The sequence below is a fragment of the Uranotaenia lowii genome, chromosome 2, assembly GCF_029784155.1.
Source record: "Uranotaenia lowii strain MFRU-FL chromosome 2, ASM2978415v1, whole genome shotgun sequence".
Taxonomy (NCBI): Eukaryota; Metazoa; Arthropoda; class Insecta; order Diptera; family Culicidae; genus Uranotaenia; species Uranotaenia lowii.
In genome coordinates this window covers 278,831,616-278,853,591 of record NC_073692.1, presented here as the reverse complement: position 1 = coordinate 278,853,591, position 21,976 = coordinate 278,831,616, and the positions used below count along the sequence as shown (strand labels likewise).

Here is a 21,976-nt window from a genome sequence, read left to right as displayed (position 1 = left end):
GGGAAAATTGAATATTTTGTACTGAAAAATCAACATCATTTTTGTTTCTTCTGTGGAACCAAGCCTGCTAATGGTTTTTGGGCCAATTTATAAATTCCTTTAGGGAAATTTCACGCTGAACAACTTTGTCGAATATCATAACTTCGTATCTTTATAGACAAAAAAGTTATTAGCTGTTTAACAGGTGTACGTCTTTTTGGATTGATAAAACATGAATTCAATTGACACCACTGCTTGTGCCCCACAAAGTATGGCATGAAAAGTGGTCTTGCAATACTTCGCTAGGCACCCAGCAGTGGTGTCAATTGAATTTCTTGTTTATCAATGCCAAAAGACATACTCCTGTTAAAGAGCTAATAACTTTTTTGTATAAAAAGATTCAAAGTTTTGATATTCGACCAAGTTGTTCAGCGGAAAATTTCCTGTAAGAAATTTATAAATTGGCACAAAAACTATTAGCAGGCTCGGTTCCACAGAAGAAACAAAAATGATGTTGATTTTTCAGTACAAAATATCCAATTTTCCCATACAAATCTAAAATTTCAAATTTACTCATGTAAACGTTACTTAAAAATCCTGCAAAAAATCATGGATGAGTTTTGGACCAAAACGAAGCTTTTAAGACCCCAGGGTTTGAGAAATTTAAAAATGACCCCAAATCGACTCAGTCTAATGTGGTAACGAAACGAAAACTGCAAGTATTTGTAAACCGCTGCCTGCGGAATATCATCTGCACTTGGTGGCCTGGCAACTGGATCTCAAATGAGGAACTACATCGCCGGTGTCATCAAAGGGCGCTAGAAATCGAGATTCGGGAACGTAAGTGGAGATGGATTGGACACACGCTGTGAAAAGATGAGAAGGAGATTTGCAGAGAGGTGCTTGAATGGAGTCTAGGAGGACATCGAAAAAAGGCAGACCCAAAAACTCGTGGAGGCGATGCCTAGCCGCCGAAATACGAACCGTCGACGAGAGTCTTGACTGGGATCAAGTGAAGACGCTGGCTCCGGATCGTCAACAGTGGCCCTATGCACCGGAAGATCGGCGCGGGAACATTAAGTAAGTATGGTCTTTTCTTCCTTTCTTCATTCGAATTGTGAAGTTATTCGCCAGTAAAATACGGAGAAACGTGACTGTAGTCGTGCTTTTTCCGTCATGTGAGAAGTGAGGTTCCGTTAATTGAGTACGGAGCCATGATGTTGAGGGAAAATCGCCAGTCCAGTCATGCGTGGAGGATAAATTCTCGCAAATCTGGTACTGATGTTAAATAGAAAATCCAAATCAAATTGTTCTGAAAGTAAAATTCCTAACAACATTCTTAGGAGCACAAGATTGTCGGAGAGTTGTCCAACTTTTCTTACCCACCACTCGATTGAAATAGGTTCTTGTTTTTCGGATAGCATCTTGATTGCAAATTGAGTAAGAATAAAATAATATTAAAATATTTATTATCCAAGAATCTTTTTCGTTTACACTTGTTCTTGTATTTACCACTTAAAATGTACAATTTTTATCGCACCAAAAGCTGACGACACTGTGCAAAAAAGTTCTTTACAACGGATTCGGTTTTTGTTCTTGTATAAAGAACCTATATGTCACGTAGTGTTTTCTAAAATATTTGTTTTTTTCTTTTATTACTGATTTTTTTTATCTCTTACAACTAACCGTTTTACAAGCTTTAGAAGCTATAACTTGATTTTCATCTTAAATCGTTAGAAATGTTTTCCTCACCAACTGGACTTGCTCGAAGAGTGCGAATTTTGAAAACGGAAAAACCTAGAAAGAAGAAAGTACTGTCCAAACGCGAAGTCGGATTCGATTGCGACTTTTTTCTGGTAGTTTTCAATTCGACTGACAGCGAGACTAATGACTTTTTACTTTTGTATTGTAAATGTAACGAAAAATTAGCATTTATCAAATATATGCATTATTTTATTTGTAGAATTTGTTACTTTCTTGTTTTTTGTGTGGTGTATTTGTATTTTTAAGCGCATCTCTATATTTGTTTTGTAATGAGCCTCTCGCAACTAAAACTGTGTCTGTGTGGTCATATTAGAAACACAATGCACGAGAAACTGGGAAACGGAAATTATGGCCGCAATTATTGGATATTTGTTATCCCATTTGTAGGTGCTTCTTCGTTATTTACATCGTCTGTTTTTACCTTGGATTCCATTTTGTTAGGGTTTTGTTTATAACAAAAATAACCATTCATCTGGATTGTGGAGGTGCTGCTGTCCTATCATTATGGTAAAAATATTCAACAATAGCTAGCTGAATTTTTCCTTTGATTGATTCACGGTTCACCTTACTCACTATATTTACACGTTTGAAGAAAAACGAAGAACAAATCGGCAACATATGTTAAAAACTCTTCTACTAGTAACGCAAGGTTTGTTGTTTGTGTGTGTATGTGTATGTGTGGATTCAATTGCTATAATCTAACAGGACACCTTTTTTCCCTACGTTGCTTACAAATGTAATAGTAGTTGCAGCTCACTGGCATAAATAACATCATTTCAGTGGGTTAGACAGAAATTTTACATTTTATTTCTTTATAATAGATTTCCCTTACACAGGGAGAAAAAAATGCTATAAATTAAACCTCATTTGTACAAGAGCTGTGTTGTACATCAAATTCTTTGATTCTTAAAACAATAGTGATTTCTCTTTCTAACTAACTGAAAATCATGATAGGACCCTTAAAGCTACTCAAAATACATGATGTCTATTTAGCAATTGTTAATGATAAACGAATTGTTTAAAAAGTTTTATAATAAAAAAAGTTTATGTCACAGACACGGGTTCGTGATATAAATTTCAGAAAACGTGAAAATTACTTATGTCCGTGCTTAAGAAGAAATCAAGTTTAGGTATGAATTTACAAGGTTTCATGTTTGATTTCAGTTGGGTAGTCGACATTAGGACCGATCTGCTGATGATGGACCATTCTTTGCTGGTAAATAGTTTGATAGCCGGTGCTAGTGTTGCTGACGACGATGGCATTGGCAGCGGCATAATTATGATGGTTATCGGTGGCTGTGGATGTCGTTGCCGGAACCACTCCACTCACCAACGAGCCGTCCTTGTAATCTACAATATCCCCCATAACGATCTGCTGAGGATGTGGGTGTTGCTGATGCTGCTGGTGCTGTTGATGCTGATCGATATTCACAATGATGCTGTTCTTGTCATCCGAAATAACTTGCTGTTGTTGTAGATGAGGATGATTACCGTTGTTATTAAGCGCCGAGTGCCCCTGGTTATGTCCCGAGGCTTGTTCCTGGCTGACAACCACTGCCGGTTGCTGTGGATGATGATGATGCATGATAAAGCCCGATGGAGTGACCCCAGTCGGAGAAGCTGTTGTTATGGTTAGTTGAGGTTGTCCCGACAAAGCAGCACCGACCGAAGATGTTGTCGTTGCAGTTGTGGCGGGAACGTTTCCACTAACGATACCAGCAGCAGCGCCACCAACACCAGCAGTCGAAGGCGTTGCTGTATTCAGCATGTTTCATCCCACTTCGTTCTTCAGAATAAATACTTTCTTCATTTCCTCCGTACCATCCGGTTTGGTTATACGGAGCATAGCCTCCTCTCACTCGACGTTTGACTGCCGAGATGAGTCATGGATGATCTCGTACTTGATAACCTGGGCTGTGTTGCTTTCAAGCACTTGTACCTAAACGGGGGTTGAAAGATGCAAAACGTTATTAGAATTTGGTTCCAGGAGCTAAAAAAATCCAACCAATCTAACTAGTTCATGAGCGCGAATGCAATCAATTCTACACAAACGTTTTCTACTTTGGAAAGTTGACTTTTGAAACTGATTGTATGTTTCAAAAATAATTTGCTAATGAAACTATTGCATTATTTTTGTAACAAAAGGCTTCTAAGTGGTTTTCTTACTGTTTTAGTTCTATGAGAAATTCCTGGAGATGTTGAAGGGACATAGGCGAAAATTATGGCACGTAGGTACATAAGCATACCTTATTTAACCTCCAAAGAACTTTTTGGTTTTTACAATTTTTTTGGAATGAACTTTTTTATTCTATAAACATTAAAGTAATGAATGATGATTTTTATTACAAAACACCATTTTAATTGCTTATAAATTAGCACAAAAAGGTTTTTACTTCCTTGGGAAAACAATACCAATAATGATCAGTTAATCGTTGCATGTTTTAACGATTTCAACACTTAAAAATCCTCAAAATTGCCATAATGTTTTAATCATTATTTTTTATTTTTACAGTATTCCATACTTTACAAAATTATAAAACTTTTTTCGTTTTTTTTTTATCGAATGAGCGAAATATATCGTTTTATTCAAATTGTGTGATGAAAATAGCTTCGAAAACTTCCACAGAAAGTAATAGAAAAATTTGTCATTGTTTACAAAAAAAAAATTATCTTTAAACTGAAAATTGTTTAGATCTTTTCTAGCATCAAGTCGTTAAACATCATTTTAATTTTTTTGAACCTTTACCAAATACATATCATGTCTTTTAATGAGTACAAATTTCGTTATTAAATAACATCAATTAACTTTCAACAACGATCTTTTTTTTAGTTTAACTGCCTGGAGCAAGATGAATTCAACCGATATTAAACAGCACTAGAAAGTTGCACAATGATCCAAAAAAAGCTAAATGTTACACTTTTTAAATTTTTCTGGCTTTGTTCCATACAATCGTCATATAATCGATAAAACTCTAACAAAGCTATCAATAAACAAACTTTTTTTTTTATTAAAAGGTTTAATTTTCAACAGTTCTGAAAATTATAAAAATATTTTTCTCAAAGCCCGCATAACACAACAATTTTCTTCTAAATCATTAATAGAAAACTTGCCAGAACAATTCATGAAACTTTGATTTTTGCTTACTTTTAAAATTTCTATTTTGCAGTTGTTCTAGTCTACGTCAAAATGTCTTATAATGAATCATGTTATAATCATATATTTAATAAAAAAAAACTATCTTTTCTTCTTATTAAGTCCTTCGCTCTCATATTTAGTTTAAATAAAATCAAATATTTCCAAAATCATAGCTGAACAATATCACTGATAGAATAAATGATAATTTAATATATTTCATTTTTTAAGTCAACTATTTGAAATTTCATTCAATAACAGAAGTTATGTTTTAAAAACATTTTAGCTTTGTAACTTGAGACACATAATTGCATCTGAAAACGATCGATTCGAATAGTTTTCTACTAACAAGACTCAAAGTGTTCTATACATAGAACGTCTTTCTAAAGATGTCTCGACTAAACTACGGTTGTTCAAGAAACTCGCAAATCCATACGCGGCTGAAAACGAACATACTCCCAGATGTCCACCGGAATAGACAGAGCCTGGAGAAGCACGCTGTAACCGCATATCGACGACAAGCTACCACACAAATCGATTGTGTAGGGAAGATTTAAATGACTTTACATATTGTACCTGCACGGGCTGGTTAGCGATAACCAGGTTACGCATCGCTGCTTGCTGCTGATTGCTCTGAGCTTGCTGCTGCTGCTGTTGTTGCTGCTGTTGCTGAACTTGCTGTTGCTGCTGCTGTTGTAGTTGATGTTGTTGCTGAGCAGCCTGTTGCTGTGCCTGTTGCTGTTGTTGCTGTTGCTGTTGAACCAGAGCGTCCTGGTTGGATTGTTGGATCTATTAAAATAAAATAAATTGATGTAAGCATCACGCATTAAGTTGCAAACAATATTAATATTTAAATCCCTCGATACTTACGACAACCAATTGTTGCTGCTGTTGGGGCTGTTGCTGTTGGTTCTGTCCCTGGCGTTGGTTCTGTTCCAAATGTTGGCGCTGGTGCAGCATCAAATGGTTCTTTTGGAAGAACGCCTTACCGCACTCGCACACGTGTGTCCGCACCGTGCAGCCACCGTTCGGGTGACGACGGTTATGCAACAGCAGACCATGTTTCGCAGCGAATCCCTTGCCACAGTGGCCACAGTAGTGGGATTTGGGCTTGGCCTGCGCTACAACGACCGTGTGCTGCTGCTGTTGGACTTGCTGAATTTGAGCCGGCTGTTGCTGCTGCTGCTGTTGCTGCTGGACAACTTGTACCTGCTGTTGTTGCTGGTGGTGTTGCTGAATTTGCGTATGATGCTGAATTTGTGCTTGCTGCTGAGGCGGACTTTGCGCCTGCAGCGTTTGCTGTACCACCTGCCCTGAGGAGGTAATTATTTGTACTGGAACGGGAGACGATTGCATTACAGGATTTGCTGTAACAACAGTAGTACCACCTCCTATTAACGAGTATTCTAATATTTATTAGAACGTTTGTTTTTGAATTGGTTGATGAGTAGGATGTTTGGTTGGTAGTGATGTTAGGTGCGTGGGTAACGTAAGAAGCAGTTCGGGGGTCACAAACGAATGAGTTTGTATTTTATTTTTTGGGTAAGTGCAACATGAAAATTAGAAAAAGAAACAAAAAATTATGAGAATGACAAAATTTGCTTATATATTATAATGACATTTAAAATAACTACAAAAAAATTGTCAAAATACAATGATCACTGAAATTCCCAAAATAAGAATTACTTAAAATCGCCGGAAAAAAACCCAGCCTTAATTATACTACGAGTTAAAATTTCTGTAACCATTATCTTATTAGTTGAGTCTAATTATAAAATAATACAAATACTACTATATTTGAAGAAGAAATGTTTCGTCAATACCTTGATTGACAGCTGGGAACAAATGTCCCGGAATGGCAGCCGTCAGTGCACACAGGTCTGTCATCAAGCTCTTGTCTCCGGTGTGTAGTCGCAGATGGAGAGCCAGCGCTTCTCGGCTATTGAAGGCACTACCGCACTCACGGCAGGCGTACTGTGGTCGAGGGGATGTTTCGGGCGAGCTCTGACCCGTAGCAATAGTTGTGATAATGTTGCCGGTGTTGACATCCTGAACCTGCTGATGATGCTGAATTTGCTGCACTTCAATGTGTTGCTGTTGCTGTTGTTGCTGAGCCTGCTGTTGAGCGTGTTGTTGGGCTTGCTGTTGTTGAACCTGCTGTTGAGCTTGCTGTTGGGCTTGTTGCTGTGCGTTGCTCGTCACCACCGTGTTGGTGGTAATAATCGTAGTGTTCGACGAATTAGGGTTAACTCCACCGTGTGTCATTCGGTTGTGGGCGTTAAGCTCTGATTTGGTACGGAATCCTTCGCCGCAAGCAATGCACGGGAACGGTTGATCTCCAGTATGGATTCTAGTAATACATAAAAGTGTTAAAAAACTTCACTCAATTCAATAATCATATTCCCTACCTCATGTGAGCTGCCAGAGTTCGCTTTTGAAGGAACTCCTTACCACATAACGTACACGAATGCGGAATGCGTCCATGAAGCTTTCCATGGTTGACCAGCTGAAATTTGCGTGGGAAGGTGGCCCCACAATCGGGACACACGAATGGGTTTACCGATCCGTGGAAACGCGAATGCATCACCAGATGGTCCTTCTGGGCGAAACTTTCGCCACAATCCTCGCACACGTAGGGCCGTTCGCCAGCGTGGAACTTGCTGTGGGTCACAAGGTGACGCTTAAGAGGGAACGATCGACCGCATTCCTGGCACACAAATGGCCGCTCTCGGCTGTGCACCCGGGAGTGAGTCAGAAGATGATGCTTAAGCGTAAAGCTCTTCTTACATTCCTGGCACTGGTAGGGCCGATCGGTCGAGTGCAGCAGCAGATGGGTGTTCAAGCAGTGCTTATGGGCGAAATCTTTGCCGCAGTGAACGCACACGTGGGGTCTTTCACCTAAGAAAAAAAAAATGAGTCACATGAAGCTCTATTTTGTTTTTTTTTGTTTTTGTTTTAGAGACGCTTACCGGTGTGAACGCGAGCATGTGTGGTCAGGTGGTGTTTCAGAAGGAAGGATTTTCCGCACTGATCACAGGAATAGGGGCGCTCTTTGGGTACCACATTCGGGGTGGGATTATCATCTGATTCTTGTTGCACGTACTCATTCTATGAAACAATTTTTTTAAAAATTATATCCAAATAAATTTAATGTCAAATAAAGGACAATCTCCTGGCCTAAGCCAGGTGACTTTCAACAAAACTCCACAAAACTTACATAATCTATCTCCACCGCTTCTAGTTTTGGTGAAATGCTCAAGGTGGGTTCAATTTTCAACTGATGTGTCGAAGTGGTGGCCTGTGAATCTTCCCCGTCTTCCAACCCTTGAATGACTTTCTGAACTTGAACAGCAATTGCTAAAATAGAGTAGAAAGAAAACCAAATGTTTAAGTAAGGAACCGTTAATCTACTAAAATTCAAAAAATAATTACCTGCATGATGCCCTTCGGTGTTGGTTGTGATGGCCTGTTGGTTGTTGGCGGCCACTGCTGCGGCAGCTCGCTTCATTAGAATGTCGTTGCATTCCTCGGCCGTCAGCTGAATCGGTCCCAACGGGGACATGAAGGCCGTTGTGCCGCCGGAGCCGCCGGATGTGGTCAGAATGGTTTTCGTCTTGGTATCGATGATGCCATTTGCTAGGGCGGAATTAGATTGATCTAATTTGGTGTTTTTTGGGGGTTTTGATTTGATTGATGCACAGGTGGTCAGTGTAGAATAAAATTGTGTTATTGTTTCGGTTGAGAGGTGAAGTTAACAGAGAAAGAAACAAATCGAAATTACCATCCAGTCAGTCTTTAATTTCTACAACAGCTGAGCAAATGATGGGTACTAACTCTAACGGAACTACTAGAACCATTTTCCCACAAAAACGATTTGGCTCGGCTGAGCACTTAGCAAGCATTTTATTATTCATAAGGAAGACATCGATACACAGAGCTGGATTGTTGGAAGCTAGTTACAAAAATTGCATTTCCCCCTTGCTTATTCTATTCTGTTGAAGGTTACAATTTATTCTTCAGACATTTTGTAAAAGGTTTCAACCTTTTGCAAATAGCGTACCTACTCATTATGGAAAATCAATAGAACAGCTAGGTTAAACTTGTCATTTCAGTTGCTTTAAAAAGTTACCGTAAGTAACAGACATATGTATATTATACGGAACAAAATTTACATTGTTATGCTAATGTGCTACGAAATATCATGGTACATGTAGAAAATCTAAGAAAAAAGGGCAATCAAGAGTAAATTGAGAAACATTTCAAAATCTTTCGATTTATGACTTAACTAAGAAAACTTGAAAAAGTTAGTTTTTACTTATAAATTGCATATAAAGTTAAGCAATTCTCTTCAATTGGCTTTTCTAGTTGATGCTTTTCGGTGAATTTGAAATCAAATACAAACAATTCTTTTGACGTTTCGGCCTACTACCTTCAGCCATCCTCAGAAAACTATATTTTAAACAAAAAACTTAAATTAATACAAAAAATTCTTCACAATATTTCATCACAATTTCACTGCACTTTTGCACTTACGATTTGTATCGCCGCGTGCTTCCTGAACGGCTGTCTTACTTGATTTAAGTCCGGTTTTGAATCGCTTCTAGCAGCTGGCGTCTATCATTCCCGGTGTCGTCGTGATGTTGTTTGTTGTCGTCGTGTTCGGTGACGTCGTTTTTGAATCCGTCGTTTTAGTTGCGAATTGTGGCGTCTCTCTTAGTTTTTTAATAATAGAGCTATATATTTTAGAAATTTCAATCGAATCTTGCTTGATGTTTACTGTTCTTCCTTTTTTGAGTTTTATGTGTAGTGTTTCAGCTGTTTTTCGTTTTCCTTCTTGGTTTACTCTTTCTAAAATATATGCTTTGTCGAAATTAAACTTATGATTCTGTTCTATGGCATGTTGTGTCAATCCTGTGGCTCTGGTGTTTTGTTTGAGACTCGTTTTATGATTTTTAATCCTTTTTTCCAGAGTTTGAGATGTTTGTCCACAGTATTCTTTCCCGCATTCACAAGGAATTGAATTGCGTTTCTTGGATCTCAAACTTTCTAGGTGTCAGGGAAAGATTGAGAAAAACTGGTACACCAAACAAGAAAACGGAAGATATTTGGATTATTATTCAGAAAGTCCATATATACACAAAAAGAACACAGCGATTGCATTGATTGACCGGGCACTGAAACTTAGCGACGTTGAAAAACGTGAAATGAGCATCAATAAAGTCAGTAAAATACTTCATTTAAATAATTACCCAGATGAATTTATCAAATATATTTTAAAAAAGAGGGTAGATGCTATTTACAACTCGCTAAGCAACAGCACTACGGAAAATCTAGGAAAATACGTCTCACTAACATACATTCCTGGATTGAGTGAAAAAGTTAGTAGAGTACTGAAAAATCATGGCATAATTGCATCCTCGAGACCAATCAACAAAATTAAAACCTGTTTATTCACAAAAACGAAAGACCAAATTCCAAAATTAAAACAGACAAATGTGGTATATTCAATTCCTTGTGAATGCGGGAAAGAATACTGTGGACAAACATCTCAAACTCTGGAAAAAGGGATTAAAAATCATAAAACGAGTCTCAAACAAAACACCAGAGCCACAGGATTGACACAACATGCCATAGAACAGAATCATAAGTTTAATTTCGACAAAGCATATATTTTAGAAAGAGTAAACCAAGAAGGAAAACGAAAAACAGCTGAAACACTACACATAAAACTCAAAAAAGGAAGAACAGTAAACATCAAGCAAGATTCGATTGAAATTTCTAAAATATATAGCTCTATTATTAAAAAACTAAGAGAGACGCCACAATTCGCAACTAAAACGACGGATTCAAAAACGACGTCACCGAACACGACGACAACAAACAACATCACGACGACACCGGGAATGATAGACGCCAGCTGCTAGAAGCGATTCAAAACCGGACTTAAATCAAGTAAGACAGCCGTTCAGGAAGCACGCGGCGATACAAATCGTAAGTGCAAAAGTGCAGTGAAATTGTGATGAAATATTGTGAAGAATTTTTTGTATTAATTTAAGTTTTTTGTTTAAAATATAGTTTTCTGAGGATGGCTGAAGGTAGTAGGCCGAAACGTCAAAAGAATTGTTTGTATTTGATTTCAAATTCACCGAAAAGCATCAACTAGAAAAGCCAATAAGAATTAGCGGTGATCAAAGCTCGTTAACAATTCTCTTCAATTTATAATATTCAACTGCGTGTAAAGCAAGATAAAGTTAGACATTACTAAGCGCTGCCGACAAAGCCGCGTAAATGTTAGTTCCAATCATTTGCTAGCCATCCATAACCCAGTAAAAACTATTCAAATATGTGTAAATATAAACACTTCAACATACTTATCACTTCATGTTTTTTAACAGCTGGATGGCCGGTTGTGACGGTTGCCGTTGCCCCACTGGTTGTGATAATACTGGAAAGAGAGTATATTATTAAAATATAGTTGAACATATTTTTGAAGATTTGTATATTTTAGAACTAGATCTTTTTTAAAATTAAGATTAGCTGCTCCCTTATGAACTCCGTTTCGCTTTCAACTTGAAATATGCCATGAACAGCTTGTATGAACTTTTCAGATGCATGTCCGAATGCATTGTTAAGCAATAATTGCAAAAATGTTGAACACGTTTTTATGGACGATAACTTTTACTTCGTCTGATACTAAATTTGAAATCAGGAATCAATTGACCGTGTATGAATTTTTGTCTCGATGCGATACAAACGATACGATTTTCGTATTATACAAATATCGAAATCAGAAATTAATTGACAGTCCCAACACCCGTGTATAAATTTCGGCTCGATCGTTGCATAACATCGCAAATATTGCGATCAAATTAAACTCCTTTCGGTGGCCTCTTTTACAAACTTCGATATCTAAAATTGATTGCTCTTCCCCGAAACTCCCGTGTTCAAATTTCAAACCAATCCTTTGCATAATAACGTCAATATCGCAAAACACTGAAAAACCCCTTTTATCGACCCTTGGCAAAAATGTTGACATTGCACGTCCCTGAAAACTCCCGTATGTAAATTTGCATCCCAATCCAATGTATAATAACGTCAAAATCTCAAAAACAATGAATAGTTAATTTGGACGATCCCTTTGGCCAACCCCTGATTCGAAATAGGATAAATGGAATCAATTCGTGCTTAATATAATAACTCCTATGTGCATATTCGCATCTCAATCCGATGTATAATACTGTCAATATTACAAAAATATTGAAAAGTTAATATGGACGCCCCCTTGGCCGGCCCTTTACACTAAATTTGATACCTGAAATCGATTGCCCGTTCCAAAAAACTTTCGTAGACAAATTTTTATCTGAATCCGATGTACAATAACGTCAATATTGCAAAAACAGCGGAAAGTTCATAAAGGCCTAGGTCAGGCAAATAGAAATTCGCTGCATTATTTTTGCAGCATTTTTTTTACTTTTTGACAGAAAAATGAGCACTTTTTGAAAAGATTTGTAATCGTTTATGATAAAAATTCGTGCCGGAACCAAACAAAATCAACAAAGCTGTTGTTTCATAAATGAGGCATGCTCAGTTTGGTGAAACTTGTAAACTTATCCAATGCAAAACTCGCTCAACAACCTCAATTAAGTTTTAAGAATGGTCATTCTAATGAAGCAAAATTTGATGCCTGCTCACTGGTTGGTGATTTAATCAGATCAATTCGACATTTGAGCTCCTTTTTTTTTGTTTTTTTCTTCTGTTTTCCACCCCTGGATAAAGACGACTCCTTTTGCCGATCCCTGACCCAAAATTCAATACCTGAAATCAATTGCCCATCTCTTCAAACACACATGTGCAAATTTTCATCACAATCCGACGAAAAATAACGTCAGATACAAAGATACGGTTTTCGAGAAAGATGTTCAACAGAAAATTGGCTCAAAACCTTAAGTAACCTAAAAGTTCAAATTTACTCATATTAACGTTACTTGAAAATTCTGCAAAAAATTGTGGATGGGTTATTTGACCAAAACAAAGCTTTTTATACCCCAGGGTTTGAGAAATTAAAAAATAACCCTTAATCGACTATTATTTTCGTGAGTGCCTTAAGAAAATCCCTTGAAAATTCCCTAGATTCTTTTGGAATCCTAGAATCCGCTTAAAAATGCAGTGATTTATTTTTTTCAATGGGTCGAACAAGAATTATTGCTATTTTTATATCGCACCTTTTTTGTTCCGCTCTGTTTATGAGCAATGTTTAATATGGTTGGACACGTAAAAGCTTGTTCGATTTTTTTTAATAACGCTTAGCCTTATACATAGGTACCTGAATATTAAAAATTCTTATCGATATATTGAAAATTTTTAGAGAACTTCAATTTCCATAATTTTATCGTATGATTGGATAACCCCCTTTTAAGTCTACCCCTTTTATAATACTTCTTTAATACCTGCATATGCTATCACTGAGCCATTTCGATCTTGGACAGGCTTTTAGAATATAACTGAATTAGATATGCGCTAGTGATTTTTTTGTCAAAACTTAAATGAACAACTTTTGTTTCGGAAACTTAAAGCATATATTTACATACTCTACTAAAAGACATAGAGAAATAGATCAGGAAAATTAATCAATTAGAATAAGTGAATCTTTCGAAAAATATTGACTCAACTCACATTTTAGGGCTGAATGTGATTGAAAAATCTCAATAATCTATATATATATATATATATATATTTATAAAAATGGATTTCTGTCTGTCAGTCTGTCTGTTCCCTACAGACTCGAAAACTACTGAACCGATTTACGAAACTTGGCAGGTGAAAGCTTCTGAGGCCGGGAAAGGTTCCTATAATAGTTTGGGACCCCTCGATGGCCAAATATTTTTTAACTCGAGAACTGATCGTGCAAATTGGGCTTCATACCTTTTTTATTGCATAGCTTGAAAACTATTCGAGCAAATGAATTCAAATTTGGCTTGGAAGGGTATTTGGGTACGATAAATAGTTCTAGGAATATTTGGTACCCCATCTTACTTCCAATAAGAAGATAGAAAGGGGGGAGGGGCTTTACAATTTTCAGCATTACTTGGAAACTATATATACGAAACTATATATATACGTCTCGGTGGTCGAGTGGTTAGCGTGGTAAGACGGCAATCGCTGGTCCACTGATGACATGGGTTCGATTCCCATCTCGGTACTGGGTGTTAAATGTTAATCTTAAGTTGTCCACGTCATTTGTTCAGTCTGTAAAGCCTTAATCGGTTAAGACGGTGTTTGTCTTTTATACAGAATTATACTTTTTAAAACTTGTATTCTTGAAATAAGCATTGTGACCCTCTGATCCCAGGCGCCTCACTTTGCAAAACCAACCGAGTCAGATGCAAAAAAACAGCATCTGTATTACCTGATATGCAGAAGTTCCAAATGGATACTGCATGAAACTTGTAAGTTAAATAGCGGTTCATTGAAAAGCACATCGACTTCGAATGCGTGGGAAGCACTTGATAACGCACTAAATCGCCTGTTTTGAGCTTTCAAAGTTCATTTCAAAATACAAAAGCAGCATCTGCTTCACCTAAGATGCAGAATTCCAAATGGGTACCGTATGGAACTTGAGAGTTGTATGTAATTATTATTGGACATCAGAATCAATACAAATTGTTTTTTTCATCCAAAACCATTTTTTAGACATTTGTGATCCTACTTACCGCTGGGTACCCTGCTGCAGGGCCGACGGATCATTGACGACGATCATCCGCCGCACCGCGCCCTTGTTGGTGGCATGCGTGATCGTGCCTTTGGCGTCCTTCTGTACGATGATGCTGGCCCCGTCCGGCAACTGTAAGTATGGCATCTGGATAATCGTATTGCGAATAGCGATTGTTGTTGTTTTCGTTTGTGTTTTCCAAATGTCGCAAACACGAAGAACACGGATGATTTGTGAAGAAGGTTTGTGGTGGTGGTGTGTTGACGCGCCGCAGAGCAGTGATTTCGTGGTTTTGATTTTGGTGATGATGCGTGATTCCAATTTTGTTTTGATTTTGGGTTTTTTTTTGGTGGCAATAACGCACGACGCAATAACAGAAACATAACATGGGGAAAAGATAAAGAGAAAAAGAAGCAAATATTTGATAAGATTGGCTGAGCTATGATTTGAGAGGTTATAAATGATAGTATTTATTTTAATCGATATATTGAGCCTATAAGGTGTCGAGTCTAGAGAAATATGCTTTCGGATTATTTGTGTGATTCTCTGTCATGTACGGTAAAACCGGTTAAACCTGATTCAGATATTGCAGCTGAATGTAAACAAAACAAATCAGAGGCGAATCGAAAATCAGCTGTTTTTGGCATTATTCGTAACACAAGCAGTGTTAGTTTTGTTTTTCTATTTTTAATTTCTGTTTTGAAATATATAAGACCTGGGTGGTAGTTGTTACCTATTTCAACTCTCACCACTTCATGGAATTGCACTTTGAGGTTGTTTTCATTTTTTCCCCTTATACAAATCGTGTTGTGTACTGTTCGTACTACTTTCAGTGCCTTTCGTTCGTGTGTGCCGAATGGATGAATGAAGTGGATCAACAATAATCAGCGTATAATGTTGTTGGCGACACAGCAGCATCTCTCGACCGACAGCAGCATGTCTCATCGTTGTGTGTATGTTGTGCGTACGTTCAACACAACACCCGGTCGGTTTTTCATCTCGACTAAACCCATAAACCCAACACGAGCATGTGTTTCAACCAAACCAGCCGGGGCCATACATAAAAACCAAGCCTCAATACTCTCGCCGCCATTATGCCAGCTGTTTTGGGCTGGTTTTGCCTGTCTTCAGCACTGAGGCAAGCGATTGGGCGTGTGTGGGCCTCTGAAGGCCGGCAGAGGAGAATTCAAGGGAAAATCGACGGTAAAAAAATACATTCAATAATAACAATAATCACAGACACACAGATAGGCCGGCCAGCAAGGAACGCAGTCAAGTGCAACTCTCATAACACCAGTATACACGAAAAATAAACGATAAGCTCACGAATAATTTCATTTCAGCAAAACATACTCTCTATAGAAGGTACTTTAAGGTATCGGTGACGACGAGACGAGGTATACGAAGCATAACAACTGATGATGATGATGATGGGAGTTACACACATACTTTGAATAGATTTTCCTTCCCAAGCTCCACCATGCAACCGGTTGTTGTTGTTTTTGCCAGATAACATTGAAAGGCACAACCTGATTCATGTCATTATACATTGACCGGTTGATAGCCAGACGTAAATTCCAGAGCCTGGGCACACGTGGACGGCTTCAAAGAAAGCCTCTAACTCGGTTCTTAAAAAAAACAAAAAAAAATTGACTTCCATAGTAATTTTTTTAAATTCCGGAGGATTAAGATAACAACAAACGGAACCAAAGCCCCGATATGATACAGATTTTTACCAAGGTTTGGATTAAAAAAGAAAGTGCCTACGAAACTTTTTGTGAGAGAAGAAATCGCGAAGCATTAGACATTTCATTAATCTGTAAACTACAATTGTGCAATTCCCGTGGACTCTCCCGATATGCCATAAGAAAATAAATTCTGCACAAACATCAAACATTTGTCCTTCACTTTAAAAAAAAAGGAATTATGGTAGTCATACAACGATGCTACCATCCGATTTAAATCATTAACTTTTTTTCGAATTTACAAATTTTGTGGTACCAAAACTCTAAAAACGTCAGCAAGTGCACACTGTATACCTTTTTTCCATAGCTTTTGACTGCGTTTCTCACATATTGGTAATAGACAAACTTAGACACCTTGGACTTCCTGAGTGGATAACAAAGTGACTTGCCTCGTATTTGAACTCCCCCGCTTGGTCTATGTTAAAGTCAACTCTTTCTGCTCTTCGAAGTTTTTGATACCATCCGGTGTTCCCCAAGACGGTCATCTTGGATCGTTAATATTCAAACTGTTCGTTAACGATTTGTGTGACATGTTGACCTCGCATAAACTATTTTATCCAGACGACCTTAAGCTTTTCCGACAAATTACATCACCGCTGGACTGCATCATGTTGCAGCATGATCTTGACGTTGTTATGAGATGATGCGGTTTGGATGGAATGTTGGTGAATGTCAAAAAGTGCTAAACAATGAGTTTATCAAGAACCCGTAACGTGCATCAGTATAACTACACAATGGGTAATAACGTTCTCGAAACTGTTGACTGTTGACACAATCAAGGACCTCGGTGTAACTTTTGATAGCCAGGTTGAGATTTCACACGCATATTACTACAATAACAGCCTAGGCTTACGCTATGCTTGATATCCTTTGTCGCAACACAATCCATTTCAACGACGTGTATGCACTTAAAACACTTTATTGTTCGATTGTCGGAAGTATACTTGAATACGCAGCTCCAGTATGGGCCCCTTTCCAACTGACTTTGAGTCAATCTCTCGAAGGTGTCCAGCGAGCGTTTGTTCGATTTGCTCTTCGGAAACTTAACTGGAATTCCGAAGACGAGACTCCTTATGAACATCGATGTAACCTGATTCACATTCGATTTACTGAGCGGCAATATTGAAAACAACGATCTCCTGGATTGCATAAATTTGTATGCTCCTACACGCCCACTGCGGAATCAAATGCTTCTTTGGATTCCATCTCATCGAACCATGTATGGCTACGACAATCCAATAGACACATGTAACCGTTATTTTAATGAGTGTGCTAGAATTTTTTATTTTGCTATGTCTAAGCAATAATCATTTAAAAATAGGTTAACCCTTTCCTTCCCCCGAGGTTTTTCACGTTTTAAAAATAGAAATATTGATTTACAGCTAAAGTTCTAGAACAAAAGATGCATAATTTAAGCCTTCTTTAATGATCCATTTGATAAATTTGCGTTTTGAGGTGGATCATATGTGCTCCATTGGGAAGATAACAACACATAGAGTGCAAATGAAAAACAGGAAATAATTGCAAAAAAACATGGAATTTCATCACTTCATTGATCACAAACTAAAACGATCCTATTGGATAAAAAACCTCGGAAAGTCTATCTATTGAAATATTTGAAATTTTCATTTTTGCCTTGAACAATTGGCCGCCATGACACTTTGCGCAAGGAAAACAGAACATGCCGTTTTTCGAGAAAATCACTTTTACAAATACTTTTACTTTTACAAATATTTCAAAACATGTGGTCATTTAAGCAGATGAATTACTATCCTGAAGCGATTTTTTGTTAACGAAATGATTTTCTGGAGTATTGATAAGAAGCTTCATAAGAAGAAAAGTACGTTTTGTTCCCAGTGTATCACCAGTGATCCACTTTACTTACTCAAAAATTTATATGTTTTAGTTGAAATCTAAGCAAACCATCATTTGATTCTGCTTGCATAAGCAATCTTTTGCACGTCAGTAATTTTATTTGAAGGAAATTATAAAAACTTGTCAAGTTATTGAACAACAAATGACGACTTGATTTAAATTCGAAAAAAATCCGACTTTTTTGCAGCTTTTGATCTGCCAAGCAAAACCTAGCGAACCAATTTTCTTCAAATTTCGTGCGATGTTTCTTCACTCATATCTACACATTCGGTGAAAAATGGTGTTGATCCAAAGCGCCCAGTTCAAATGCGAGCTGTGCAAAGTTGTGGATCACCTGTGCTACCATGGGAAGGAAAGGGTTAAGGCATCTCTTAAAACAATAATAAATAAATAAATAATAAATAAATAAATAACTTATTCAAGTACATTGAATTTAACTTCTCCGACTCTTGAGATTAGCCTAAAAAATGTTAACTTCATTTTGATATTCTCTTCTGATTTATATCCTAACTGTATCAAAGTTTACTGTTAAGAAACGAACGGGTCACAATGGGAAAAATGATCCAGTAGCTCTCTTTGGTAACGAAGTAGTTTTTCCGAAGGGTCGAGCCAATAGTAGCACTAGAATCTCTATCCCAACCAACCATCACCGGTATCGGTAACAAAGTCAAAGGCTCTTATGGCTATAGTCAGAGGCCCGAGCGACCATAGTCAGTGGCCATAAAGCCAAAATCAGCTTGTTTGTCAGAAGTTGGAAAATGTAATTAAAAGCTAAGTTAAGTCATAATCGGAGAATTGATATGAAGGGGGAAAATTCGTCAATGATCACAACAATTGTGCAGCCAATGATTGAATTTGTGACAATTTGTTAGAGATAATTACAGGGTGACAAAAAAGTCCGGTCACACTTTGTTGGGGTCGCCGTTAGCCTACACGTTGCATCTCTCTGGTGCCATCTATATGTCAAATGAAAGGGCTAACTTCGCTGCCAAAAGTGGCAAAGTTTCGTTTCTGTGCAGTTTGTTTACATCGAGTTGTGAGGTATGGCAGAGTTTAGAGCAGCTGTTATCGCTGAATATGTGAAAGGGTTCAAACCCGGACACATATTCAAACATCTAAAACCTCTCGGAATCAACCGGAAATTCGTGTACCGGACCAAAAATCGGTACCTAGAGACCGAAGGCACCGAGGACAAGGCACGATCTGGACGACCAAGGTCTGTGAGAACTCCAAGGCTGATAAAGATTTTTCGAGACCGGATTAGCCGGAATCCCGCCCAATCTGTACGGAAGCTGGCCAGGAACCTCAAAATGAACCGAGAATAAATCCGCCTGCTTCTGCGCAAGGATTTCAAACGTACACCGTACAAAAAACAGGTGGTTCATGGGGTTACCAAAGCTACAATGGACAAGAGGTACCAATGGTCGCGGGAGTTGATCGGTTGGCGCGCAGATGACGAGATCAATTTTTCGGACGAGAAGCTGTTCGTTTTGGAGCAAACAGTCAATCGTCAAATGATCGAGTTTGGAATGTGAGCCTCCAGCAAGCTCCTACGGACAAGCTGAACGTTTCCCGGTTCCAAAATAAGACGTCAGTGATGGTTTAGGGAGCCATTTGCAAGAGAGGTAAACTGGAGCAATTCGAGCAAGTTATCAGGAAAATCTGGGACGAGATGCCAATGGAGCACGTGCGCGTAGCCTGCGACCACTTTCCGAGACGTCTGAAGCTCGTTAGATTAGAGAAAGGTGGTGTAATTCTAAGATACCGTCTGTGAAGTATCTTTATGAGTTACTGAATAAAGTTATGAAAGCCAGATTCTGATTTTCTTCTTATTCTTTGAAATATTGAGATTTTCCTGTGTGACCGGACTTTTTTGTCACCCTGTAGAAGATTTGAGTTCAAATGAGAGAAACCAATGCTCAGAGAGAGTGAAAATGCTAATTGTTGCAATTTGTGAAGCAGTTGTGGAATTTTGATCATTACCACTCCAAATGCAAAGAATTCTCTCTTGATTTCAATCCCTTGGTCGTAATACAGGATCGATGTAATGTTTTGCGAAAAAATAGTGATCCTGAACAAATGACTGGGCACAATTTTTTCCGTATGCCTGGATAACGTGCCGCTATTAAGCAAACTATTTTTCTGATTCAGGTATTATCTTATCATTTTTCACAAGAAAAATGTAGAATTATTCGCTTTTCACAACAAAAAACATTATTCAGAGACATAGGTGTTAGTTTTTTATGGGATCTTACCAGCACAGGTTTCTGCCTTCTCATATCGTTTACCCAAATTTTACTAAAATTTTCAATTTTGGAGTCAACAACGACCATGATCCGAAAGCATTCACGATCCTCAAGTAGGCTTCGACGATATCCTAGGTAAACGTTAGAAAAAAGAAACATCTCTCGAAAAGGATTTTACCGTGCGCAGAACTGAGACTGTTGACCATCTTGGCCCGTTCGCTCTTTGATGATCAGCAGCGGATTGCTCCGTAGATTTACGGATTTTAAGCACTTCTACGGATCGATACTCGAAATCTACGGATTATCGAAAAAAAAAATAGAAATTCTGCGGGTAAACGAAAATTCTACCTGACGACGCAATCACTGAAGTAACATGTTGATAATTTTAATTTTGTCATATTACAAGCAACACGCGGACTGAAACACAAGTTTGTTAGAGAGAGTTACTTTCGAGCATGAGTGGATTACACGGAGTCTTTACCGCATTCCTGTCAGTAGCAGCGATGCCACACATACCGATTTTCCGATATTTATTCTAATTTTTGACGAAATTTTTTTGTATTTTTGGAATTTCTAAACCGAATACCGATTTTTTCGGGCTTGATAATACCGATTTAAATGTGGCATCACAGGGTAAGTTTAAGAAAAGGCTATGGTGCTTCATGAAATTTCTAGTTCAGAGATCAGCCAAATGCCAGAATCAACAGCGCAGAGATCCAGAGGGCCAGTTGTAGGAGCAACGCAGAAGGATTCGTAGATGCTTCTAAACGAGAGGATTACTCTCATAGTGTAGAGTAATATTCGGTTAGCAGACATGAATTCATTTCCGAATGTTTAAAAACATTTCTGGCGCTTCAAACCCCATTGGCCAAGATCTACACTAAGATAGAACTGCTTACTGAGAAGATCACTTTTGTGAAGTTATTGGTGTTGACAGGAATTGGATAGTTTACGAAGCTATTCAACATTCTTAATCTACGAAAAAAAAATAATAATCTACGAATTGAGGAGAAAAGAAACTGAAATAGGTCAATTAGTGCCTTCATCTCTACTAAAAATGCTTATTTGTGTTCCAGATATTTTTTAAGTTGGATTAGGATTACAAAGGACTGATACAATACTAAAGAGTATGTGAGTAAAATTCCAAATGTGACAAGTTTGTCAGGTTGACGAGAATTTCACCATACAAACGATACTCGATCCATGTTCATCGAAGGCAAACGTCCAAAACTAAAATCCATAAGAAACTTGAAATAATTGTAAGCCTTACCGGATCCAAAGAAATAACATGGTCCTTATTAAAATTTAAAAATATCTATAAAATCCTATCATACCCGATCAATGTTTATATCGTTTTGTTTTGATACACATACTCATGGGAGTTTCGTTCTTAATCAATGACACTATATTTACACAAAATCGGTCCTCATCTACCAACCTATCGTACGTAGGAACGCACCTTCCGGCCTACGATTTAAACCTGACCCGAACACAACATCCATATCAGTCAGTGAGTCAGTCAGTA

The 21,976-nt window shown here is 37.9% G+C and overlaps 1 protein-coding gene across 12 annotated transcripts in view; it reads right to left on the bottom strand.

Moving 5' to 3' along the window:
- Window positions 1-1,431: 1,431 nt before the first annotated feature.
- Window positions 1,432-21,976, bottom strand: part of LOC129744499 (zinc finger protein 432) — a 49,803-nt gene continuing 29,258 nt past the window's right edge. For 7 of the 12 annotated variants that reach the window (XM_055737038.1, XM_055737043.1, XM_055737039.1 and 4 more), the window contains 10 exons: window positions 14,587-14,732; window positions 11,248-11,321; window positions 8,309-8,533; window positions 8,094-8,233; window positions 7,846-7,984; window positions 7,285-7,774; window positions 6,700-7,226; window positions 5,747-6,282; window positions 5,444-5,665; window positions 1,432-3,682 (listed from right to left, as the gene is read on the bottom strand). In XM_055737038.1, coding sequence (XP_055593013.1) covers window positions 3,599-3,682; window positions 5,444-5,665; window positions 5,747-6,282; window positions 6,700-7,226; window positions 7,285-7,774; window positions 7,846-7,984; window positions 8,094-8,233; window positions 8,309-8,533; window positions 11,248-11,321; window positions 14,587-14,732 — 2,583 coding nt within the window. In that variant the 3' untranslated portion in view covers window positions 1,432-3,598. The remainder of the gene's footprint in view (window positions 3,683-5,443; window positions 5,666-5,746; window positions 6,283-6,699; window positions 7,227-7,284; window positions 7,775-7,845; window positions 7,985-8,093; window positions 8,234-8,308; window positions 8,534-11,247; window positions 11,322-14,586; window positions 14,733-21,976) is intronic. The other 5 variants (XM_055737046.1, XM_055737049.1, XM_055737050.1 and 2 more) reach the window with 5 other exon arrangements.